The following is a 26,894-nucleotide window of genomic DNA, read 5'->3' on the forward strand; positions in this document are numbered from 1 at the left end:
AAAGGATTAAGTCCAAAGGCACTATTTTAAATTTTTCTTTTACCACAAAGTTGTGAGGTGTTCTGAAGTCCAAGATGGGCTTGAAGCCCCCTGACTTTTTCAGGATCAGGAAGTACCTTCACTAAAATCCTTTCCTTGTTCCTCTTGTAGTGCAGGCTTTATAAATCTGCATTTAGAAGGGAAAAAAAATCTGGTTCAGAAGAGCAGAAAGACTTTAAGTATGCCATATCACTTCAGTCTGTGCCTTGAGAGCCTTGGACTAACTACAGTATTGCCTCAAAGCAACTCCAGTTAAAAGGCTGAAGGGGCCAGTGCCTGGAAAAAAAAAAAAAGAAATAATACACAAATATACTAATATATTGAAAATGTGTATCTTCTACTTCCCAAACCTGCTTCAACAAGTACATGCATACAATCCAGATCTTTCAGTTATAGTCAGTTCTTTACTAGAATATTCCTTCACAATGATCATTTTTTGTTTTTTGAAAAACAAACCCAGGTTTTTCTCCTCCCACCAGACTACCTTTAGTTAATCTTTTCTTTCTGCATTTCATATGACACTTCCAATACAAACAGTGTTTTCAGAGGAACCCAGAAATTTCTTGTTGCACCCAATTGTGGAATTTTTCATTTTAATGTTTTAATTTTTTATAGCAACTGAAGCATCAAACACCTTCACAATACGATTACACTGGTACTACAAACCCAAACAAAAACTGTGCATTGAACCCCCAAACTTGTGCAATTTTGAGAAACTGCAAAGATTCTACAACTGCTACAAACTGTATCAACTTATTTACTGGTTTAATTTTGCAACTGTAATTTCAGAGACAATCAGTAAACAAAAATATTTAGAACAGACCATCATTGGTTTACCAACAATAAGACAGACCAAAAACTGAAAAAAGTTTGATTTGTAAGAATTTTTATAAACTGAAAAAGTAATTATTAGAAGTTTGAAATTTAAGGAATTTTAGAACTTGAATTCAGATGCATGATAGTCAAAACTGAATTTTGAAAAATAAAGATTAATTCCACAGAAAGCTTTGGAGGCCAATTAATTGCAAATCAAATCTGCTTTTGTCTTCTTAATAATGAAAATTTATAATAACTTAAAAAATGAGTTACAGTTCAGTCTTAAAGAGCTATTCCTTACATCAAATGAGACATTCATCTTTTAGCTTATTTTCAGAGTTCCCAGATACACTTTTCATGAAGTCAACTGCCAGTGCGGGGAGCCAGTTCTGAGACAAGCCTGCATGCAGTGTAATTAACACAAGAAGTAGAAAAGTCCCACAATAAAAATGGAAATCTCTGAAAAACTGCTGTGAACTTACAGAAAAGAGGAGGAATTAAAAGATGAAGGTGCTATGAACTCTTTCACCACCCTCACTTCCTCTCCCACTTGACATTTTCAAAGCATAATTTGCTGATTGTGTTCATAAAATCCCGAGTTAATGTCTACCTATAAAATAGAATGAAAGTATCCTGGGTTTGCTTTTGTTCATTTTGAAGTCACCATTTTTGCCAGAATGACTTTTACTGAAATATTTATTTCAGGTTCACGTTAACTGATGTTTCAGGATTTGGACACCTGAGTTAAGTTGTGATAGCCAAGCATTTCATTGCCTTTGCAACAGCTTCTCCATCATTAAAATCAAGAGGGAGATGGCTTTTTTAAATACCCTTTCCGTTTAGTCAAAATGACCTTGAGTTTACTATAAACAGAACTTGTTCATGGCAGTTATAGGTCACCTGAAAACTAGTAATTGATCAGTCAGCTGAACACTGAGATTAACACTTTAAAGTAATTTTTTAAAAAATCATTAGGCTGTATTCAGTCTAAGCAACCCGGGTATTGGAAACTGGAAGTGCAGCTCTTCACGTATAGTTTCAAAGGGCTTTCTAATTTTTTAACTACTTGCACTACTGTGCTGAAAGTAAAAGTGCTTAAGTATTGTTTCTTAACAGAAGGAAAGAGTCTTAAGCTCGACTGAATGAGTGTTCAACCTGTCCATCTCCCTTAAAGCTACTAATACAGAGGTTTCACTTTAATAAAAACATAATAAGGCTGTGTGTATTGATATCACTATTTCATCCAATGAAAAGCTAAAACTGTTGGCTTGGTTACCCCCTGGGAAACAAGTGTGCTTATTAACAACGTATGAACTGCCACAAATATTTTTTGCCTTATTTTAAATGTTACTGTACTCTTTCTTGTTTTCTTTAAATATTTTTCCTTCTGATTGACAACTGAAAATACCCTTGTTTCAAGTTTTTTTAAAACTGTTTCAGTATGTAACTAGAAATACACATGCCTCAGAACTCATACAAGCATAAAAGGTAATGAAATATGTATATCATTAAAATGTCAAATGCTGTCAGAGCATCTTGTAACCACACTGGACAACTGTTTAGATTGATTGTCCCAACATGGAAAACACAGGTAAAAATACTTAAAAAAAACCCACCACCAAAGTTAAAGTTGCCAAATGAGAATATTAAAATATAACCGCAATCCAGTCACCTTCTAAACTCAGAAAAATACAGTTCCTTTGGTGTGAAGCTTCAATCAATTTCTTCACGCCATCAGGACAGCTTTCCCTTTTGGCATAGCACACCAACAAAGTTTCCTTCTCAGGCAAGTTATCTTTGCTGTCATCTTCCAACCAAATACACTAACATACACACTGCTCTGCCGAGCATTTTTGACATTTGTACCTTATACTTTACCACACATTAAACTTAATAAAATAGCTTAAATTTCTACATTGTAGTCCTGTGTTGAGAAAGCAGGCAGTATGTGTGCCAAGCGAATTTTTGAAAAGGTAACCATCTTGCAAAATCATAAGGATAAATAAGAATTTTGTTTCTCAAATTTTTGGACCTAACATGAAGAACACAACTTCTGCCAAAACTTTGTTAATAACAACCTTATGCCAAACTTGCTCATAGATATTGAACTAAGGATAACAGCTCATATTGTTTCGTATCCTCTCTTTGGAAAAATGAAACTTTCTTTTATAAGGTGGATGTCACTAAACTGTTTGGTCCTTTGATAGATCTTTGAAGAAATCACTGGTTACAGTGTATCCTACCCAGAATTAACCCCCTAGGCAACCTGAATATCTCAACCAGTGGAAATGTATCTGCTAAATTACTAAACTAGTCTGATAAGAAGGTTATAATAACATTCCTAAACAATTAGCTGTCAAAAGTAACCTGTGAGCAAATTATTGTCGGTATAGCACTAAAAATAATCCTAAATAAATTATTTTTAAAAATTTTGCAACCTCATAGTTGCAGTTCATATGGGATGCCTTACACCATGTTTGCAGAGCGCAATGGAGTTCAGGACTGAAACCCCCCAGTCAGGGACATGAAAGTTCAGAAGTGGATAAAAAAAAAAGGCAGGGGCAAGGGAGGGGAAAATGTGTCCCGTTCACTCCTAGGTTCATGCTGTGCCAGACTGTATTACTATGAAATCCAAGCTGGTAAGGACAGCCAATTCAGTTATTTGGTCATGTATCACAGCCCCCCTGCAATGCTGTCTCCAGGAAACACTGTAGATAGAAATAGCTAAGAAAACTTGCCAATCACATTGTTGACACAACCTTAATCAACAGCCACCAGCTTAAATTGGTTGGCATGAGGTTCAAACCCGCACCCCCCTCCAAGTCCAGTGAGTGCAAGTCTGTTGCCATTTGGGAAGTATGACTTCTGCCAGACTGTTCCCAAGAAACAATGATTATATCAAAGGACAGGGCTCTCACAGAAGTATAATGCAGCAAACTCATGGGCTTTGTCTCCAAGATTCATTGTAACAATTGTTAATTTCAGAACAAGACAAAAGTAATTCCATATCTAGTTGGATATTACCTTGTGAAAGCTTTGGTTTTCAGCCGGAAGTAACAATTTTTTTAAACAGCATGCAACTCCAATTATCACTTAAATAGTAAAATTTAATACGCCATAACTTCAGTACTCAAAAGCCTGATCATAAGACCGCTTAGTTGTTCTAAGGTGGCACAGTCACAGCAACATTTAAAATACTCTACATACCTATTTCATGGAAATTAACACATTACTTCTTTTATGAAACTACAGATTCATAAAAAGATGGCAACAGAGCGCTACAGAGAACTGATGCATGGGGGAAGAGGGCAGAGGGGAGTAACAATACCAAATATATTACAATTGGTACCTACTTAGAAGCAATTTGAAAGATACTTCTCAACCACACAACCGTCTGGACCTACTTCATATTAGAACAATGACTACTGAAAGTTTTTGTCCTCTCTTCTTTTTTTTCTACGTAATCAAGTTGTACTAGCTCTCCTGTACAGTCTGTCCAATTAGTTTCACTACTGTCTACAACTTTCATACGTAGTTGAGAACACAACTAAAAAACATGGAAAAGGAAGGCTGTTTGAGAGAAGCAAAAGCATACGACGAAATAGTTTCTTGTTGAAAAGCAGGTTAGATTTGGAATTAAGTATCAACTCAGTAAAATAGAAGAAAACAGGAAAATGATTGTGTAATTAATCAGATAAAAACCCCAACATTATCTTATAAGCTTCCCATCAGCAGTGATCCTCAGGTGATATGAACCAAACTTTTATAAGAACAATCAATTTACAATACTTATTTTTAAAAATCTTGACATGGAAATGCAAAATTACAAAAACCTAAATATTCAGGCAATTTAAAAAAAGTCACACTTTGCTAGTTACATTGACTTAACTTCGATCCCACACAATGGTATATTAGAACACAGTAACAAAGAAATCCAGAGATTTCATGCTCCAGACAGGAATAATAAAGACGATTATGAATAGAGGAAAACCAAGTAATAGAGTTTTGAAGATAATCAGTATTTCCAATCTGCTGATGACTCAAAATTTGAAATGAAAACCCAGTTTCTGGCTTGGAAGCTTTCAACTCTGAAGTTTAAGCATAGTAATCCTTAATGATAAATTTTTCAAGTTGAGTTTAAGATTCTACCGAAATTAACATTTATAAATCTCTACTGGTTACTGGTTTAAAACTCAGATGCACAGTCATAGTACTCACATACTAGATTTAAGCAGAAGGTACTGTCTCAGCTTAAATACCAGTTTTAACAATGATAATGTTAGTGGAGATTCAGACTACAACCAGAGATAAAGTTAAATGCCTAGAAAGACTAGGCTCATTTTTATAACTGAAAAGAATTGAAAGTACAAACACTTGAACGAAAACTTTAAGAACAAAGGAAATGTGACATTGTGTGCACTTAAGCATTGCTTTGAAAGTGTTTCCAAACAGGAAGTCATTATTAAAAAACAGGGTTTCAGACAGCAATATTAATACTCTCTTGTAATCTGCCTCCTCCCTTCTCCTTCGCATTTTTTTCCCCTTTAATCTATCTCTCATAATTCTGATTACACAGTCTTTGGAACATGAACTGCATCTCATATGACTGTATGGTATCTTCACAATACCAGACAAGTTAAAATTAGCAATTATCTACCAATGGTATCTCCGTAGTAAGTTGAGAAAAGTTGAGAGAACAGCAGTAAAAGGCTGCTAGGACAATATTAATTTTAAAATAAAAAATCTTGACGTAAGTATCTACTTAATGTACAACAAAGAGGAAAAAAAAAGTAAATGTCTGAAATGCACGAACACCAAAAAGGGAAAAACTTAGCACACTACGCAGAGAGGTAAGAGGAACAGCAGATGCAAACAAAAGGTTTATCAGGGGATGGAAGGGACATGGGGAGTATTTTAACAGCTAACCTAGGCGAGGAAAGCAAAAGCATTAAAGCTATCCTCAAATGGCAAAGAAAGTCTACGTTAGAACTTGTCTCCAGCCAAGTGTTTATGCACAATATACATAATCTGCCCTCAGTGAGTATATCTGAGGGGATATTTTGAAAAAGTTGAAAGATTTTAGTTAAATAAATACCTAGATACCTAAGTTCTTGACCTTTTTCGACAAGTTTAAGGTAATCTATTGGTACCTATCTAGTGAGAACAGATAGGCCAACTATCCAGTAAGAGAAGGAAACATCTATCTTAAAAAAAATAGTGACATTCACAAGACCGCTCTAGAAACAATGTTTCTATTAAAAACGCTTACAAAATGCTTATATTAAAACTACATTTACACACACATTATATACATTTATCTTTAGAGGACAAAAGACAGCTTCCCCAAAAATCTAACATGGACCAAATTTCACTCCTTTTTTCAAAGAATCTGATTAAAATTTTTTAACAGTTTGCTGAGTAGTCCAACACCTTCATGAATTAGGCAAGCAAATCTTATTAGCTTGCCACTAGCAAGAACTAAAGAAATGAGATACTAACATCAACAAAAATAGCATTCACTACTTTTTAAATTAAACTTCAGTTTTCTTTCTGTAAGCAAAAACCTTGTATTACTTGATTTACACTCTTAGCAGCTCTCATATCCATATGTCTTATTCACTTGGTTTGGATTAGTCAACTTTTAATGATTGTTTAAGTTATTTCAGGTTGGATATGGATTGTCTATGGGGAGAGCAGAATGACAGTTTCAATTGAATACTCTGGAAGTACATATAAAGAAGTAGGCCCTCTTAATACAATGTAAAGTTGGAGTTAAGACAAAACAGTCTTAGTTCATCTTCAGTTGAATTTTAAAGATAATCCAGCATTTAGTTATTGTGATTTTTAGGCCATATAAAGACTAAGGTTTTGGTCACAGTGTTAATTGAGCCAGCTGTAATTACATTTAATTAGAGTTTTCTACTGCTGCTTGCGCACATAATTTGTTAAGGTTTACAATGCTCTGAAAGCACATAGTAAATAGAATACTTCACTTGCTGCAGCTGAATTAGTGGTATTTGAAAAACTTCTTTGGTTTTAAAGTGCCGTGTTGTCTTTCAACTAGACATAATAGTATTAGCATAATATGCCAGATTACCTTTTTTTTTTTAATTTTATCTTTATTTTGAATGAAAGTTTAAAAAAATGAGATGGCATAAAAACCTACTAGGAAGTGAAAACACACATATTGCTAAAAGAATCTCAGACGCTAAGTAATACATAAATTATTTACCTTGGTTGTGATGTCAGCTTTATAACTGTCTTACGTGGCAAAGAATCTTGGGAAGACTGAACATCATCCTACAAGAGAACATCTTTGAATTTGTTTTGAATACACTTAAACATACATTTTTTGAGCTTTGTCTATTATGTGAACTTTACGAAGTACAAAACATGCTGGTCATACCACAAACAGAAGCTTGTTTTAGCACCTTCCACAGAACAATGAACCACAAAATTTTATAAACTAAGTACTTCAGACTGACAAAAGAAAAAGGCTCACTTTGACCAATTGAGAAACCTTTGCTTTCACGAAATGTCACTTATTAGACCGTTACCAAATTGTTACCCCCATGTTTTCATTTTTTGCATACATCATAATCACCAACTTCCTTGAAGTTTTGCATGTAACTGTCATGTATTTTTATTAACTTTCTCTTCCTATAAATTTACTCTCTGAAACCTTACACTCCTGTATATTTATCACAAGGATTTGGAGCTCAGTCTTCTGACAGACTTCATTTTGTAGACAAAAATAAATTTCAAAAACACGATTTCAGGTGTGTGTTTATGATTGTTATGTTGTATAAACTACTTGAAAAGCTTTTTTAGAATATCGCTGAATTATTATTTTTCCCTAGTTTCTCTCATTTTTTAAACATGTTATGACTGAAGGCTCACTTTCAGTGAGAAAAAGTAGTGACAAGCCATTGCTGTCACTATTTCATTAGTCTTTAATTAAGAGAGCAGCCAACCTGTTGATGAACTGTTACATTCCTACTGGTTCTTATAATGGTGACAACTATAGACTTTATAACTGAAGTGCAAAGCTCCCAGCTCCTCAGAGCCCTCCAGAACATCCTGAAATCCAACTATTGCCACCTAGATGAAAGACAGGAATTGTGCAGTGGTTGCATAGCTTTACTTTTATAGGTTGGATCTCATCCTATTGGTTGGATCATTCAGGGATCTGTAAGTTTCTTCTGTTTTCCAGTGTACTGTCTTCCATGAGATCTGGTTTTCATTTGTTTACTCACGTAAAGTCTGTAAAACTTGCACACAATGTAAGAAGTATTCAGTCATCAGCTGGGAAAACCATGATGCTTTTGTATGTAACTAATAATTAAGAATAGCAGAAACAGTACAAGCAGTGTCATTCTGGAATCCTTCCATCCTGTCTCATTTCCAACTTGCTTTTTTTCTAGCTTTAAGGTCAGTTTTCCCCTGGTTGTACCTATTACCTACTGGAATGCTGCGATAGTCTCTTGGTCTATTCCTTTGACCATATGGTTTTTTTCCTTTTTCACCCCTCAAAGACAAATGAAGACTGTAAGATTGAAAACAGCTACTGTCTTTCTCAACTCTCTCAGCATTCATTCTGAATGCCCATCTCTGAGCAATTCTCGATGTCAGCTTCTATCGGCCACCAAAATACTATGACAGTATTTCAGAACAAGCGCCTCTGAGCTTTCTACTTGCTCAAGGTTTGCAAAAGGTTTTTTGTAAATATCCTTCAGTTCTCCCATTAGCACCCTACAAACCCCAGATTAAAAATATTTTGTTGTGGTAACCAAAGTACTGTGAGAATATTAGGTTTATAATATACTGCAGTTACTGCAGATCATCAGATAAATCATAATCTACTTCTGTAATCACCGGGTGTTGTTTTTTTTTGTTTTATGTAGATATAATGAATTCATTGCAATAAGAACTTTCTTTTTCATTTCTGCTTTCACAGTAGTAATAATAGTGGGTTTGATCTGGTATGTTTTTAGCTAATACACAGTCTAAAGAGCAATTAGTACTTCTACAATCCAGCAGTATCAATCTAGATTCATAAAGAACAATTGAAAGTTTAGCAAAATGCAATATCACAACATCCTCCAGAGTAATTCAGAGCAGAAGTGAAAACTTCCTTCCATCAATGACTTCAAAAGATTCTTAGATTATGAAGCTGCACATTCTTTTTGTTACCCTTTCCAACCAGGAGAAAAACATATTTGTATGTATTTGCACATATTGTGGCACAGAGTCACATAGCACACACCCACAGGCACTTATATACCACGTGTACATAGATATTGGAATCAAAGTAATAAGAAGTATAAAGATCTGTTTTAAAAATTCATTTTTTATATATATATGACTGGAAAAGTAATTCAATGTATGATGTATCTGGCACATCTAAGACAGCAGGATATATGTCATGTTAGTTACGTTAGAAGTGTGAGGTAATCATATAATAAAAATTGTCTTAATCTTGCTACATTTATGCACAAAGAAATTAAAGCATCTCATTTCCTGACTAGTCCAGGTTTATGGACTCAGGTAGAATTCATAAGACTACCTAGCTATGATAGTGGAAAGTTTTGCTTCAGAAAGTGAAGAAGCTAAAGGAAACAATATTAGCAAGTGTGTTTCTTCAAGGTACTCTTTGCTGTAAAACGGGTCTCAAAATGACATGTGGGGACCTGTTACTGACTTTATCATCAACAGATACCTGTTTCAAATAATTTCAGCTAAGAAAAAAAGCACAAGGTCTTGTAAATTCAGCTTAGGCTTATCTCAGGATGGAAATTTTCCTATTCCTATATTTGTTAAGTCGTAAAGCAAAGTCAAATTACAGGACCGCATACTGTTCTATATTCACTTATCATATGCATGTCACTGAAGTCAACAAGTGACATGCATATGTCCCACAAGAAAATCAGAACACCTGGCTTTACTATGCGATTCACAAAGTGGAACAAAATACACCCATATACTTTAGATACGTGCAGGTTTTTCAGCATTAACTACTGGAAGTATTCACTTTTTACTTTTCAGTATCTTCAATTAATATGAACAATGATAAGGTGCAGATTTTGAGCAAGTATTAGCAGCAAATTTCATTCTGACTTTTTGCGGGCCATTTAAATTGTATTGAAAACGCATTGTTCACATTTTATTTTTGGAGAAAATCAAGAAAGATAGCTTACCATCTTCAGGAATGGAGTTGATGCGTCATAATTATAAGCACCTTTATCCTTTAGGATAAGAATATGAGCAGAGTCAGTTATCACTTTCTTCAAGTTCACTATTGAATGGAAAAGCCTGTTAAAAATTTAAAGTCTTGGTTAGCTTTCAGTTCAATGTGATAATCCAAATCTAAAAACATTAAAAGAACTCAAAACTATGAGTTGCAGAAAAAGAAATGTAATTTATGTAATTTTTAATATCAATTTAGCATGAAATTAAGAACAGCTAGTTGCAATGAGTGACCAGACTGCAAAATGCAGACATATTCTGAGTTTCATTATATTCCTACCTTGTATACTGAACCTAAGGTACTATCTCCACCCTGCTGTTATGCTACAAAATATATACCCTCAAAATACCAAGCATTTTCTCAAAATACTGATCTTAGGCAAGTTTGATTTTTATATGTTTGATTTCCAGTAGCTGTAGTGGAGACAACGTGAAATGCTGGTCACAAAGTCAAGACTGCCTTTAAGCAGTATTAGAAAAACAATCAGAAACACAAAAAATTAAATTATTACCATTATTTCCATTCCTTCAGCTGACACAAGGTTTACAAATTCTTAAATACAGAGAGCTGTGTAATTTTATTTGTAAAGGGGAAAGAAGTCTGTATTCCACTCTCATAACCAAGTGTACTGCACATGTTTACAACTTCTGGACTTCTGTAAGGCCTTTGAACAGTCCCCCACAACATCCTGCTTGCCAAATTGGAGGGGTACAGATTTGATGGGTGGACTGTTCAACGGATAAGGAACTGGCTGGATGGTCGCATCCAGAGGGTAGTACTCAATGGCTCAAAGTCCAGATGGAGACCAGTCACAAGCGGTGTTCCTCAAGGGTCTGTGCTGGGACCGATACTGTTTAATATTTTTATCAACAATATAGACAGGAAGATTAAATGCACAGTAAGCAAGTCTGCAGGCAACACCAAGCTGTGTGGTGTTGTTGATAAACCAGAAGGATGGAATGTCACCCAGAAGGACCTGGACAGGTTGGAGAGGTGGGCCCAGGTGAACCTCATGAGGTTCAACAAGAGCAAGTGCAAGGTTCTGCACCTGGGCTAGAACAATCATTGCCATCAGTACAGACAAGGGGGTGAGGTATTAGAAAGCAGCACTGAGGAAAGGGACTTGGGGATGCTGGTGGATGAGAAGCTGGACATGAGCAGGCAGTGTGCACGTGCAGCCCAGAAGGCCAATTGCATCCTGGGTTGCATGAAAAGATGCATTGCTAGCAGGTCCAGAGAGGTGATTCTGCCACTTTCCTCTGCTCTGGTGAGACCTCACCTGGAGTACTGTGTGCAAGTCTGGAGTGCTCAATATAGGAAAGACATGGACCTGATGGAGCAGCTCCAGAGGAGGGCCACTAAATGATCAGGGGGTTGGAGCACCTCTGCTATGAGAACAGGCTGAGAGAGCTGGGGTTGTTCAGCCTGAAGAAGAGGAGGCTCCGGGAGACCTAATAGCAGCCTTCCAGTGCCTGAAGGGAGCCTACAGGAAGGCTGGGGAGAACCTGTTTTAGAAAGGCCTGCAGTGACAGGACAAGGGGCAATGGCTTCAAGCTGGAGGGGAACAGATTTAGACTGGAGATTAGGAAAGGGTTCTTCACTGTGAGGGTGGTGGAGCATTGTAACAGGTTGCCCAGGGAAGTGGTTGAGGCCCCTTCCCTGGAGATAATCAAGGAGAGGCTTGACGAGGCCCTGGGCAACCTGGTCTAGTTGGAGGTGTCCCTGCTGACTGGGGGGGGGGTTCTATGATTCTATGATTATACCTATGTTTTAATAGATAAAAAATTTACAAATTTATTGAATTTAAAAATACTTGTCATTAATGCAGTATTTAAACCAAGAAAGAGTATTTGAGAAGCATTTAAAACAACAACTTATTTAACGAACATGCTCTGCCACCAACCATCTACCATGATCCACCTCAATTAGTCAAATTTTTTAGTGCCTAAAATTCCAATACATATCAATTTTCTGAACAAATGCATAATTAAGGCATATATCTGCATACATAGGCATACAAATATAAAATTCCACAAACTAACTAGCAGAATAATTTGTCAATACTGAGAAGGTAAGTACCCACCAGATATAACAGCGTCCTGGTTTCACCTGGGATAGAGTTAGTTCCCTTTCTAGTGGTTGCTGTGTTTTCAGATTTGGTATGAAAGGAATGTCAATGATGCAAGTTGATAAAGATCTGGTTAGGTGATTTTTATACTATTACAAGCTTTCTTCAGCTTCCCACAGAAGCTGAGGAGGAGTGTAGACAGAACAATGGAATGGCCAATGGAACATTCCATACCATAGACATCATGCTCAATATATAAATGTGGGTTGGCCATGGGGCAGGAATGTGCAATCACTGCTCAGGATGAGCTGGGCAACCAATTCACCAGGTAGTGAGAGTGACTTCTATTGTATTACTTTATCTGGTACATTCTTTTACCGTTATTATGATCATTATTTTCCTCCTTCTGTTATTGCTCTCCTAAGCTGTCTTTATTTCAACCCATGAGGTTTTTTTCCTTTCCTTTCCCCTCTTTTTTTTTTCCCCCCTCTTCTCCCTACCTTTCTCAGGGAGGAAGAGGGAGAACTGCACAAGTGGCTGAGTGATCCTAGCTGCTGGCTAAACCACAACAAACATCAATAAACAACAACAGACAAATTACGTAGAAGATTGGCAACATGAAAAACATTTCCCACATTGAAGAAAGGTAAGTTTCAGAGGGTGTGGAATTTTCCAAAGAATATATACCTAAATTAGCACGTCTCTTGATCATTGCTTAGCACAGGCAGATATAAAATTACATTATACAATTGTAATTGTCCTATACAATAGCTACTAAAGAAAATAATAGCCCTATTATTAAAGAATTATCAGTATCTTGTCTACCTAGCTTCTTTTGAAGCCTCAGAAATTTTGTTGGGATATCAAATTCTTACTTCAGAGGATTAAAAATTATTTCATAAATGACGAGCATAGCTAACCAAATCCACTTCCCTTGTAGAGCACCACTATACTTTCAGTATTGAGTATGTTGCTAGCTCTAGCAAATCTGTATCTCTGAAATAAATACTTCCGTTTTAAAAAAGGGAAATTAAGATTTATATTTATATATTCATTAAAAGTTACCTAGTGCCATAATCCACAACTACCCAATCTTTAGATGTTCCTGTAATAGCATCATGATGCTGAAAGAGTCCAAGGTTCCTCCTAGCTTCTGTCAACAGTTTATAGTTATCCACTGAAGGAAATACACTCATCTTCTCAGATTTACTCGACTGTACCAAAGCCAGGGAGTAGAGGATTTCAGCTGCTCTGGAATTGCAGAGAAGAATCAAATATTTATATAGGTTCAAAAAAAAAAAAAACCACAAACAACCCAAAACAAACCCAAAACAAAACAAAAAAATCAACAAAAACAAAAGTAACAACATACATTTAACCCAAAGAATAAACTGATGTTTTTATATCTTTCCTCATGCTTAGTTCCGCAAGTTTCTTTAAACCTTATGTACTTTTTGGCCTGTTTCTAGCTTCAAACAGTTAAAAATTACTGCTGCACTTCATTATCAACTAGTTTTACACTTTGTAAGCTTCTTGCAAGGCTTCAGTGATGGAAAACAGAGCTTTAAAATAAAAAATATGACAGTACAAAGTAACATACCATTTTCACAAATGTGTGAGGTATACAGATCTGATACAGCAACGATAGCCTGCCTTAACGGAGACATACAATTCCCATTTCAAAAAGCAACTTATTAAACAAACCACATTATCTTAAAGAAATACATTAATCTGTACACTATATAGTATCTATTCTGCTACTTGCACTTTAGGCAAACTAAATTCTCCTAAAGACTTAGGTAGTTCATGCACCTGCTCAATATACATTCCCCTGAATGGTGCGAACACTGGATTCAAAGACCCTTAGACTGAACAGGATGCAGAACCCTTCTCTCCTTATTCAAAAGCCTAGCACTATAATATTACTATTAGATTCTCACTTGCTTTTTGAAAATCTGGATTTATTAAAAAAAAACAAAACCAAAAATAACACAAACCCAAAACAAACTATAATTCCCAGTCATTATGAATATCTGAGCCCAGTAGAAATTCTGAGAAACCATCTGTTTATACTTTTTTTCCTATGTCCTCATCCTAAAACTTTACGGTTCTGTTTTTGTAAGTCTGATAAGTGTCCGATTCTTGTTTCAAACTTTATCTGATCTTAATCAAGGCTTCTCATGTGTTTGAAGAAATCAAGAACATGTAGGCTAAATAGCATGTTCTTGAAACAGATGTAAAACTGACTTCTAAGCATGTAAAAAAAAAAACTGAACAGGGAAAATAAGTTAACTCTATACTTACCCAAACTGTCAGTGAGCGCATGCGTTCAAATTTAAACTAGATACAACATCAAATTTTAAAATCATTCTCAACATGGGTTTTCAGATGGTGGATTGCTATTAACTGTTAACATGAAAAATACATTTGGATTCAGCTTGATCTCTCTCTCTTTATGCACCACATAGGTGACAATTATGTAAAAACTGCAAACAGCATGTGTCAAACTGAACTGAAAGGCACTCTTTACGTATAACAACTCAATTTTCATATTGTCAATATCTGAGGAATAGGATGAGATTTTGCTCTTACAGTTAAGATAACTGCTTGGAAGCTACACACAAAATCAAAAATCAATCAAAAAAGTTGTAATTCCTTTTTTTTATTACTAGTGCACTTAAGATTAATGGCTGTCATTTTAATGTTGCTTAGTGCAAATTCCTACATCTATGCATTCCTGCTACTTTGTTCTATTACAGCTTAACTTGAGATGAAAACAAATATATTGTAGCTAAAATGCCACCATCTAGTGAATAAACCCTGTCTGAAAAGTTTTCTACCTTTTTTAAAAAAATTGACCCAGCTCTTAAACACTGACCCAACTGTCAGCATGAAGCAGAGAAAACAAAAAATTTTAGTCCCCAAAATACAGGTTAGATTTCCCTCCTCACAATCCACCAGTCAGTGGATCCAGACAGCCTTTGGCTTCTTTCATCCCTGCTTTCCTATTTGTGAAACTTTTCTCCTTGCTGGCTAATGTGATGCCATCAAAGCTATGTTACCTTGTCTATTCCCTAACACCTTTCTATTCTCAGGTCCTTGATCTCACTTCTCCTTACATATTTCTTAGTCTATTGCTTTCATTTCTTCTTCACTAGTTTTCTTGATTACGTCAGGTCTCTCACTATGTATTCTTAGAGTGTAGAGTATGGCTAGAAAAAGTGCAAAGTGCTACTGCAAGGTGGCTAGAAAAAGCCACTTTGATCTCAAGAAAAACATACTACAGATCACAGAGTAGCTGTGTGTCCCAAGTTTGTGAAGCCTCCATTTTACCAGAGTAAATACTTGATTCCTTGGCAGAAAATAAACAAATTCTGCTAGATACGGAAGTTTCTGTTCTGAAAAGTACTTATATCTGCCTCCAAAATGCTGCTTTCCACGCTCCCAAAACACTACTTTCCATGCCTCTCTTGCTCCCTCCTCTACTGCATTACAAGACAAAAACCCTTAACTGTAAGAAATTACAGCATTACAGAAGTTCTTTCCTAGCACAAAAAGGTCTGAAAAGCATACAAAAGCACTAACATAGGTATATTTTAAAGAAGACAAAAAGTGTCCTTTAACTAAGGATCCTTGAAAGAATAATCTTTTGGAAACTGAGTCTCCAAGTTTTGGCAATACATGAAATATATGTCCATAATATACATTTGTCCCAGATGTCTTTCTGGAGCCTTAAAATACAGTTTGTCTTATCTACAACTGCTACAAAGGAGAACCACTTAAATACTGCATCACCAAAACACAGCAATAGCTTTCTTTCTGTAAAGACACAAACACTTTTCAGCAGAGCAGTACCTTACAATTTGAGATCACTTGGCACACAATATTCCTGACTACTTCTCAACTGTATCTAACAACCCTTGTAAAATTCACACCTTTGTATTTCTAAGAGTTCACAGTAGAGCCATAATGACAGATTGATCTCACAGCTACTCAAATCTGATACAGAAATAAGAAGCATACTATTTGCTATTTTTCATGGAATCAGGGCTTGCTGATCATTTGAACAGTATTTTAGAAGAACTTAATTTGTTTGGATGGAAAAAAATATTATTGTATTTCTCTCAATTTACTAAAAAAACCAGATACACCAACTAATCCCTGTAACAAGAACTACATTTAGGGACCATATAGGCTATTCTTATTGTAAGTAAACTTAAACTGTGCATTTAAAAATCACTTTTCCATCTGTCCAACAGATTTGGAGTACTTACATATTCATCCCTCCTGTGTGCCAAGACATATGTTATGAATGTACTGGATGGCAGTATTTACCGTAAGTAGGATTCCACAACTCTATCCAGTCGTTTATAGAAGGGTCGCGATGTAAAGTATCCACTCCAGTAATGATGATCTCTGTCTGCATAGGTGAAGAAGTCTCCACTTAAAACAGGGAAAAATGAATTGCTGCTCTTTTCACCCATATTGCTTTCTTTGCGCAGAGCTTCAAAGTAATCTGATAAAGTTCCAAACTGGGCCTGAATGAAAATTAAAATTACTATAACATAGTTACACATTCTTTATTTAAACATATGAAGAGAATGAACATGCTTGGTCTCATATACATTTCAAAAATATGCCAGTCTACCAGCAAAATTGTAGCAGAAATCCTATCCTAAAGAGCTTTAAAGTTTCCCTGCATGCTTTCCAGACAAGCTGAATAGCTCTTCCAGAAGCATTTCAACTTTATTTCAACTCAATACAAGAAAGACATGGATCTGTTAGAGCAGGTCCAGAGGAGGGCCACAAAAATTACTAGAGGTCTGGAGCTCCTCTCCTGTGAAGGCAGGCTGAGAGAGTTGGGGTTGTTCAGCCTGGAGAACAGAAGGCTCTGGGGAGACTTTATTGTGGCCTTTCAGTACTTAAAGGGGGGCTTATAAAAAATACAGGGAGAGGCTTCTTATTAGACCCTGTAACAACAGGACAAGGCATAATGACTTTGAGGTAGATTCAGACTTAGACGTAAGGAAGACACTGTTTATGATGAGGGTGGTTAAACACTGGAGCAGGTTGCCCAGAGAGATAGTAGGTGCCCCATCTCAAAACATTTAAGGTCAGCCTGGACAGGGCTTTGAGCAACCTGATATAATTGGAGATGTCCCTACTCATTGAAAGGGGGTTGCACTAGATGACTGTTAAAGCTCCCTTCCAACCCAAACTATTCTATGATTCATGAAATATGAAACACTTTTTTTTTTTTTAAGTATAAATCAGTATCTAAAATACAGGCTAAAACTCAACAAATAAAGCATTCTTTTGAGTTTTGTGATTAATTCTTTTATAGAGGTAAGCAATATCTTATATTATATAAGTAGATGCTTAGACCAAATAAATAATGTAATACAACAAGAACATAGTTGTCTTAATCTTGCATTTTCAAAACTAACTCTGTTGTGCTCCAGATCTCCAACATATGCTTAATCCAAGATGATTGTTGAACAAAAAATAAGCATTTGCTTTCAGAAGATTTTTTTTTTCTTAAAACTATATACAAAGAAATTGTGTTTCAAGATGTAACATGGGGGAGTACTAAAAATTCATTATCTTCTGGTCATTTTTTAAAATGCTCAAATAAGGCAGTAACAGCCCTCTTCAGGGTAGGTCAAAAGAGGGAGGAAAATAAAAAAGGGAGAAGGACTGATGTCCGTGTTGCTAGCATTGAGAGATGTTGTTAAAGAAGGCATAGATGGCAAATCAGATTTTGAATGAGAATGGAAGAACAATTAATGGAAGTTGGAAAAGCACAGAAGATCACATTACCACAAGTATCCTCAAAACAAACTACAGTGATAAATCTTCAAATTTAAATTAAGTCACTTTTCTGGGTTTCTCTTGGGGCATTGATTTTTATTTCAATAACAAGCATACAAAGTAACATGCTACAATTAACAACACCAGAAAACAAGCTTTTAGAAAAAAAAAATCTTTTAAAAGTGACTTGGAATATAAGGACTGTGACAACAAAGATACACTATTTCAGCATTAAAAAAACACAACCAAAGACCAAACAGTATCCACTCTTCAAAATCATTTGAAGATCCAAGTATCCGTTAGCTGGCTAGAATATGTAAATTGCTACTTTGAATGGCAGTAAAGCAGAGAAAGACATACTGCCACAGAAACCCCAATATTACTGATGTTTGCCTTATCAGAGACCTCTAGGCCTTTTCCCTCACTATCACAGACACCTACAAGACAGAATTCAGAAAAAAAAGTATATCAATGGAACAAGAGAAATCAGGTATAGATGGCCTCCCTTCTGTGTGCTGGGTTAAATCAGAGGAAGAAAACCTCACCAGAGGAGCCAATAAAGTTGGAGACAACTTATTCAGGTGAGTGGAAACAGTGAAATAATCTGGCAATCTTCTATTGGCATACAAAAAGTCTCATCTTGATTTATGTATAATATACAAATGGGAGATTAAAATCCCTGAGAGCAACATAGGTACCTTTTAAAGTAATCTACCACACACAGAAGAGTGGCTGGCATAAGACTCTCAGTGCTAACAGACACGTCTACTAGACAAACATCTCAAATTTGCCTGAAAAGGTGGATGTCTCATAAAATCATAAAGGCAGAATAGTCAGTCCCTTGTGTAAGTAGAATATCCTAGGCATCTCAGCACTTAAGGAAGAAATGTGAACTCTTCCTTTACACAATCTAGGTTCTTAGGAAGCTACGTGTGACCTCTTACTTGTCTTTGGAGTCATACTCCATGGGAGAAACTGTAGAAGAATGTGAAAGTTCTCCGCTTAAGCTTGTATGTTTTAAGGATAAACGACATCAGTTCATCAGTTTATAAAAAGAACAAATAAACAAGCAAAATCAAACATTAAACAAGAAAAAAAAAACAATTACTAATCCCCCCAAAAAAACCCAAGGAAATAAAAAAAATTAAAGATGTGCTCCAATGCCAACAGTGCTCCAGCTGAGAAAAGTACCTTAAGTATGAAGTGGCTGAATCAGAGTATCACATAAGTTTTTGCCTGGATATTAAGACCAGAAAAAGGGTTGGAGAGTCTACAAAGGCCCCAAGGGCTGGTATGATTCCCAAGGCATTAATGCAGGCTGGCAAGCCAGGGCTAATGAAATAGACGTCTAGAGGCCTTGAAAATGGGCTGAGCAGAACCTTTTAGATAAGGGTCTTTCAGATGCCTCAGGACAGGAGTGGCCCTTGAAGAATGACCTCAGAGCTGAAGACTGCAATTTTTGCCCAAGAAGATATCACCCAGTGCAGGTTAGGGTTATTATTAGGTTATGGGTTCTTATTCCCATGCTGAAAGGTAATGGAAAGCTGTCAAAGTACACAAAACATCTATAGACAAGAAATCTCTGAAGTAGTCATCTTACACAGTAGAATGTATGAATGTGTATTATAACACTCAAACATAATTAATGATTTAAAGTGGTATCTCATCTGATAATTGCGTTACTATCCTCAGTCCTTTTGTAGCCAAGTCAGTCTCTTGGATTTTATTGTACTCAACAACATGTGCCAGCAACGGCACCTCTTAGGAATATTTGCTCGTTTGTTTTGGGAGATAAAACCAAGAGCACCCAAGCAAAGCAAAAAAATTTGCTTGAACTTCTAATGAAAAAATACAATAGTATTAAATAACAAAGCCCCTGAGCCTTAAATAGCAATGCCTGAAGCCTGTGAAAACAAGAGTACTAAGAAAACAATCAAACCTAACAGCTGTTCTCCAAAATAATCAGGTTTGGATACTATTTACAGTTTTCAAGCAGCTATTATTAATATAATAGCTTTTGTTTTGGAGGGAGAGAAGGTGGTAAAGGCAAAAAAAATGTAAACTGCCAGGACAAACTGATCTGCTGTTAAATAATATACTTAAAACTCCACAGTTTAAAAAAAAAAACAACAAACACAACCAAACAAACACAAAAAACCCCAAAACCTAACCACAATATATTTGCATGAAGAATCTCACAATACTGGAAAATATTGTTTTCTCCACAAACCAGAAAAAGTGTTGCATTTACCTTGACATGCCACTCGGGTTGAGAATTCATATAATCAAACAGCTTCTGATAATTCTGGTACTGCTGATCCCATTCTGAGCTCTCAACATAGCGGAAATCATCCCCTAGTGGAGCCAACAGAACTTTAGTACGGAAAAGCTTTGACTTCTTTCTGTACTGATCTAAAATCATCCAAGCCCTTGAGGGGAGGGGGAAAAAGAAGGCAATTTTAGAAAACAGAAGAATAAAGGTCAATTTTTGACAAAACAATTCTTAGGTATCAAGTTGCGCATTAGGGTGACCCTAAACAAGACATACAAAACTCTTGCTATCTCATTTTGTCAAAAAGCTGGATGCAAATCCCCCCACTGAGACACCACATTCAACCTACTATTGTTGCAAACGCTATGCTAATTAAATCCTCCTATAAGCTTATCAAGTTCCATCTCAAACAGTAGGTCAGTCTGCATCAATTTGTTCTTGTGCCAAAACTAACCTTCACCTTAAATTATGTTTACCTGCTTTATATTTAGATAACAATCCTAATCCTCTTCAACCCCTATTTACAATAATAAGCAAGCTCTTCTCATCCCCTCTGGTAATTCCTTTGGATACTTTGCTTCCTATCTTCCTGTCCTTGACAGAAAATCTGTCCATAAATTAATCTCTGAAGAGCTCCAGCCTTGCCAAAACAAACAAAAAAATTCTGGAGGAAGTTCACTACTAAAAATCACTGTTTCCCCTTCTCAGAGTCAGCCCTCTTAAGGTTTAAGCATGTCCTAAAAAATTAAATCCACTGCTTTTGGCCTTAAAAAAAAAAACCAAACCACAACATAAAACCACACAAAAAACTCCACACATGAACACACAGAAAAAAGGCAGTAAAATTATCCTTTGGCACCTGCTAACTCTTTGACAGGCAAAATATCAGTTCTGTCATTAAGCAGCAATGCATTAAAAGTTACAAGTCTGGGTTACTGGAAAATTCTATTTCCCCCTCCCTCCCCTTCCCAACCACAATCACTGCCAAAAACTTCAGATGCTGGTCCTCTCTAATAAAGTTATGAAAATAATTTTAGTAGAGAGTATAACTATACTAACATACTTAAGAAAACAGGAATACAACTGACAACATTTTAAAGACAAAATACCAGCAAAATCCAGATTCCAGTGAGCTTTTTGTTTCTACAAGTCTTTTTAATGGATGGTCTACTGAAATCTGTTTTCAACTCACAACCTTGAAGATTTGTTATATAAACATTTATGTGAGAATTGAATCTAGTCCAATATATTTGAGACCCATATTTCTTTGACCAGTAAATCAGGGTATGTTTATCAGATTATAGAAGTATTTAGTAAACACAAAGTCTGAGTGTATTCTGGAGGGAGAAAGAGGGCACCACATCTTTCGTTAAGGATCTACATAGTTCTGCTGAGACTACAGTAGACCCACCTAGTAGCTTCTCCCTCTCTCTGCCTGTAGTCTGACTTATAGTTCAGATTACGAAATATTTTTACTTGAATTAGTATTTTCCATGACTTTCAATAGGCTGCTGATCTACACATAAGAACTTCCTCTCCACGTAACTAACAGAACAGTTGGCACAACACAAGACTTTGTAATCCTACCTTCTAAGAAGCCAGCCTAACTCAAATTTTCCACACACAGCCTACAATTGGAAATATACATTATTTTAGACCATCCTGAAAAATACAGGACTTCAGGAAAGGTTACAGTTAACATATTTGACTTTGACATCTCTCTTCAAAGTCGTCTAGTTTCTTTCCAAAACTCCTGCAAAATTCATCAGTACTGCTCTTCTCCCCTTCTTCAAAGTACCCATAACTGTAGGATTATTAGGTGTTTTCAAGGGGGCATCAGGATCTTCCTCCATTACAAACCAGTTTCAATTGCAAAAACACCAAAGAAAAATTAGATGTTCTGAGTCAGGTATATCTTCTGAAGCTTCTCTCAAATAACTTCCTAAATCATTATTTCATACAGAAGTGAGAAATAATCAGCAGAAAGCCCCTGACAGAATCAGCTGAAGATGAAAAATACTTCTGGAGAAAAAAAAAAATAAAAAAAATAGACTCCACAAAGTCTCACCAATGCTTTCTCCTTTTAGATCCCCAGAAAGACAGTATTAAATATGTTTTGATGTACATTTATCCTGACTATCTCAATGAAAATTTTAAAGCCAAATAGATCAGTCATGATAAACTTTTTGTAGCACTGTAATTATAACATATCAGCAGGAACTCCATTGTACAATTTTTTAAAAAACTCAGATTTTTGGTTCTATACAATCACAAGTTCTTGCAATTGTACACAAGACACTATGCAGTTCTCAATGCAACCCCAACTGCACTCTTATTTGACAACACTGAAGTATAACAACATTATCAGTAACATTGTCAAGAATATTTTTCACCTTTCTTTTGGAAGCTTTCAAATTATCACTTGAAAGCTTAAGACCTTTCAGAAATGAAGAATACCCCTTTGTATGACAAGTATGTTCTTTTAATGCAAAAATTCCAAATGTTTGCCTAAAATCTATTGAAACAAATAAAACAGTTGGTTTTGCCCCTTCTTGTGTCAAAGGAGGAGTAGTAGTAGCCACCCAGAATCTGTGGGAATCCCAAGAAATTTTGCAGCAGCTATAGCAAGTCCTATGTGACAGGTTTGACAGTGGTGATGGCTTCACAGTCCTTACTACTTCAGTCCATACTGCACATTGAGCGTTCGGGACTCACTCTGCCCAACTATCCCAATTACAGAACAAAACTATTTGGTGGACTGGCAGTTTTCTGTTCACGTAATTTTGTGGAGGAGATGGCTATGCAGACAAGATTAGTATTTCCTAAGGGGGTGATCTCAGATTCTTGAGGCTTGCAATCACAAACATTAACCACTGAAGCCACATCAGCAATGTAATTCTAAATGCCAGTTGCCCGTTGTGCAATATCACCAACCCTAAAGAGAAAAAAGCTGAAGCATAAAATTGGGCTCTTCAACAGTAGGAGGCGAAGGGGAAACTCCATTTTCTACTCCTTCTCTGAATAATATAACTTGGAGTACAGATCCTTTGCTATTCCCACACATGGGAGAGACACACACACCAAAACAAGCTATGTTTCCTCTAACAAAAGAACTTATTCCCATTCAAGGAAAAAACACCAATAGCTGTTTTTTCTTGCTAGCTTCAGAAGCTAGAACTTCAACATTCCACACCAAGGCACATGGAGGACAGGGAAGTGATGCATGTGGACTTCTGTAAGGCCTTTGACATGGTGCCTGACAACATTCTTCTCTCTAAATTGGAGATATATAGATCTGATGAGTGGACTGTTCAGTGCATCAGGAACTGGCTGGACAGTTGCATGCACAGGGTAGTGGTCGATGGCTCAATGGCCAGAGGGAGATCAGTGATGAGAGATGTCCACCCTCAGGGGTCCGTAGTGTACCTGTACTGTTCAGTATCTTCATCAATGACACAGAAAGTGGGATCAAGTGCACCCTCAGCAAGTTTGCAGATGACACCAAGATGAGGGGTGTAGTTGACATGCCTGAGGGATAGGATGCCATCCAGGGGGACCTGGATAAGCTTGAGAAGTGGGTCCATGTGAACCTCATGAGGTTCAACAAGGCCAAGCACAAGGTCAGGCTCCGAACTCAAAGACCATGTTTTAGTTTTTACTTTTCCTTAGGTATTACCTTAGATATTATAGTACTGCTCTTTAAACTCCCTGCTGGAGACCAAAACAGTTTTTGTCTATAAAAAGCTGCTGAAAAAAAATTAAGTTTCAGAGACCACACCGAGATGACAATCTCTTCGATTCAATCATACATTAACTACATACCTACTCCATTTCTTCTATTCTTCAATTTCATATGACATGGTAAAAGAACCATATCATCTTACAAGGTCAAATTAGATTGTTATGCAAAGGTTGCATCTTGGAAGTGCAGGGATAAATTAAGATCTAATTGAAAAACAAAAACCTTAAAAAGCATTCCAAGCAGGCTCTCTACAGTGTATTTATAGCCTGTATGTTCCAGTTACTTGCTAAACAAACTGTTACTCTTCTACAAATATTTGTCTCAGCTAATTGGGATACATATTCAAGATTTTTCTTTTTACAACTTTGATTAATAGGCATGTGAGCTTTTCTTCACATTGTATAAGCACTGGGTGTGTCACAATGATTCTTCTATTAGCTCTACTGTTCTGTCAACTTCAGCTTTCATTTTTCTAATTGTAAAGAAAATTACTTTCTCCTATCATTATTCCAATTTCTACCTTAAAATATGATAATTGTGATGTGTTCTGTTTTATTTTGATTTTATCTTCAATAAAACTTCATAATTTAATTCTACTGACAAAGTGCAGTTTTCAAGATGCTTGGCAAAATTCATACTCAGAAGAAGAACACACAGACTTGACATGTAGACAACCAACACATCATCATCAGATCATCACTTCAAGACCTCAGTATCAAGACTAGAAACAAAAAGTCATCCCGCTATCCATTGTTACACTCAGCAATTTGCAAGAATTGTAAAAACCTACCTACATTTCTAACTCTTGAACTTGGGATGATTTGAATGCCTGAAGATATTAACAGGACCTCTAGCAGTTTTATCTTCCCTTTTATTTTTCCCCTTTCTGTTTTGGGGTAGCTCCCCACCCTAACCCCCCCCCTCCCGAAAGTGAAAAGTAGTTTTGTAAAACTGTAAACTTGATTCTTACCAGTGGCAAAACAACTCAGTGTTTCTGTTTGAAAAATAAAATTGAGGTTAATATGATTCCCCTCCCCTGCCCAGGACATGTAAGACATAGGACTCAGATTCACTTAAGGTGTCTACTTCGGTAAACGTAAGTCACAGATTGCCAAGTTTTGCAAAGATATACTACAAAAAATACCTCACCGTTTACAGTTACAGCATACCATACCATGCTGCCCCTTAAGTCTTCCACTGGCAGGAGACAAATCACTGCCTATTCATAGAATTCATAAATCTACAGTAAACCAGTACCATAACTATAACCAGATGACCATGTTCTGTCTAGCATACAGAGCTAGTAATAGACTCAGGCATTATTACTGGAAAAAAAATTAACGCATCTTCCTTAATCATAACCTATCTCCAAATTTCACTGTCAATTATGAGCAAACATTAGACTAAGCAACAGGTATCATCTTCCTGCGAGAAATTTGTATCAAGTAGTATATAAATTCACCAAGCTATGCTACATACCAGCTTTGACCAGCATGAATTTATTCTTTTTTAAACTTAGTCCCTTGCAGGCTATGTAAAAACTGTACCTGTGCTGAACATTTCCAGCATGAATGGCTTCTGGCGGAACTCTCCACGGACAGCTTACTCTTCCTCCAGGAAGACGTTTGAAATCAAATTGGCAGCAGATTTTTGGATCTGGACCACAAGTATGAGGAATATCATAGCTATAGAAAGGCATCATATGACAAAGGATATCTGTACTGGATCCCAAATCTGGAATTAAGATACACAGAGCACATCTTTAAAATAAATCCTCTCAGATTTGCCAAAACTAGATCAGTTCCACACTCTTAGTCCAAGACTGGTATTAAAAACATCAGATCAAGACAATTCCTTGCTTTAAATAGCCATACCTGGAGTCTATCTTTGTATGTACCTTACATTAAAAAAGGCTAAAAACAGAGATACAACCAAGATTGGCATGTTCCAATCAAGAACCAGCTGGTTGAGAAAGACAGGAGCAGAATGTTAGGGGTTTTTTTTACCCAGATAGGTCTCATTATTTCCAGAATTTTAGAGGTGAACAAAACGTCTTTCATACTGAAACCAAACAACACCAACAAAACAAACAAACAAAAAAGTTCCAAAACCCAACTATCCTGCTGTCATCACATCATTATCACAACATTTTAATTGGTTGGCCTTAGCAATATACTAATTTCTTGAACATTTCACTTTAACACATTAACAGCACGATTCTATGTACTTGTCGACAGAGTCTATGCTTCTGCAAATTTTATGCACTTCTGAGACCATCTTTGCAATCCCAACTTTTCCCACTAGTCAGTCCATTCCCTTACGTTTGACACACCAGGAGCAGAGATCTACCCATACTTTCTCAAGTCTCAAAATAAAATCTTTCAAAATTTAGCTTTAGAGAGAACATGAAGTTCTCATAAATTTTAAGAGAACCTTGAGTTTACTTAGCTGGTAAAACACCCAAATGCTGCTTCCCTATTCCCAGCACAAACAACTTACAGCAATTTTATGCTGAAGAAAAGGAATGAATGCTGTAGAGGTTCCAAAGAACCTGGCTCTTAAGTTTGTTAACAATACGCAAAACCTTAAACAGCATAAGTATGCACAGATGCAAACCAGATCTCTCATTTAAAAACTCCTATTTTACTACTCCTTACTTATTACTAAAAAGGTAAGATTCCATAAATATATGCATTTACTTTTCAGCTACAGAAGTTCTCTTTGTCTCAGGTACCACATCTACATATTATGCCAGATGAGTATGCAGTAATCTGTGATCCGTAGTCTGTTTTGAAAAGCTTTCTTCTAAAGCCCAAACACTAGATCATACATGTGATTTACTTAAGCAACTATGTTGGTCTCTCAATTAAGTACTCTGCACACTGAGTGGCATACACCA

General features: G+C 36.2%; 1 protein-coding gene across 1 annotated transcript in view; it reads right to left on the reverse strand.

Annotated features, from left to right (window-relative positions):
* MAN2A1 (mannosidase, alpha, class 2A, member 1) overlaps positions 1 to 26,894 on the reverse strand; it is a 119,158-nt gene that overhangs the window by 54,439 nt on the left and 37,825 nt on the right. The window contains exons 7-12 of the mRNA XM_014951502.1: positions 25,543 to 25,729; positions 20,233 to 20,410; positions 16,506 to 16,708; positions 13,236 to 13,421; positions 10,053 to 10,167; positions 7,088 to 7,155 (exon numbers count right to left, since the gene is read on the reverse strand). Coding sequence (XP_014806988.1) covers positions 7,088 to 7,155; positions 10,053 to 10,167; positions 13,236 to 13,421; positions 16,506 to 16,708; positions 20,233 to 20,410; positions 25,543 to 25,729 — 937 coding nt within the window. The remainder of the gene's footprint in view (positions 1 to 7,087; positions 7,156 to 10,052; positions 10,168 to 13,235; positions 13,422 to 16,505; positions 16,709 to 20,232; positions 20,411 to 25,542; positions 25,730 to 26,894) is intronic.

This window comes from Calidris pugnax, unplaced genomic scaffold (assembly GCF_001431845.1).
Source record: "Calidris pugnax isolate Ruff unplaced genomic scaffold, ASM143184v1 scaffold148, whole genome shotgun sequence".
Lineage (NCBI taxonomy): Eukaryota > Metazoa > Chordata > Aves > Charadriiformes > Scolopacidae > Calidris > Calidris pugnax.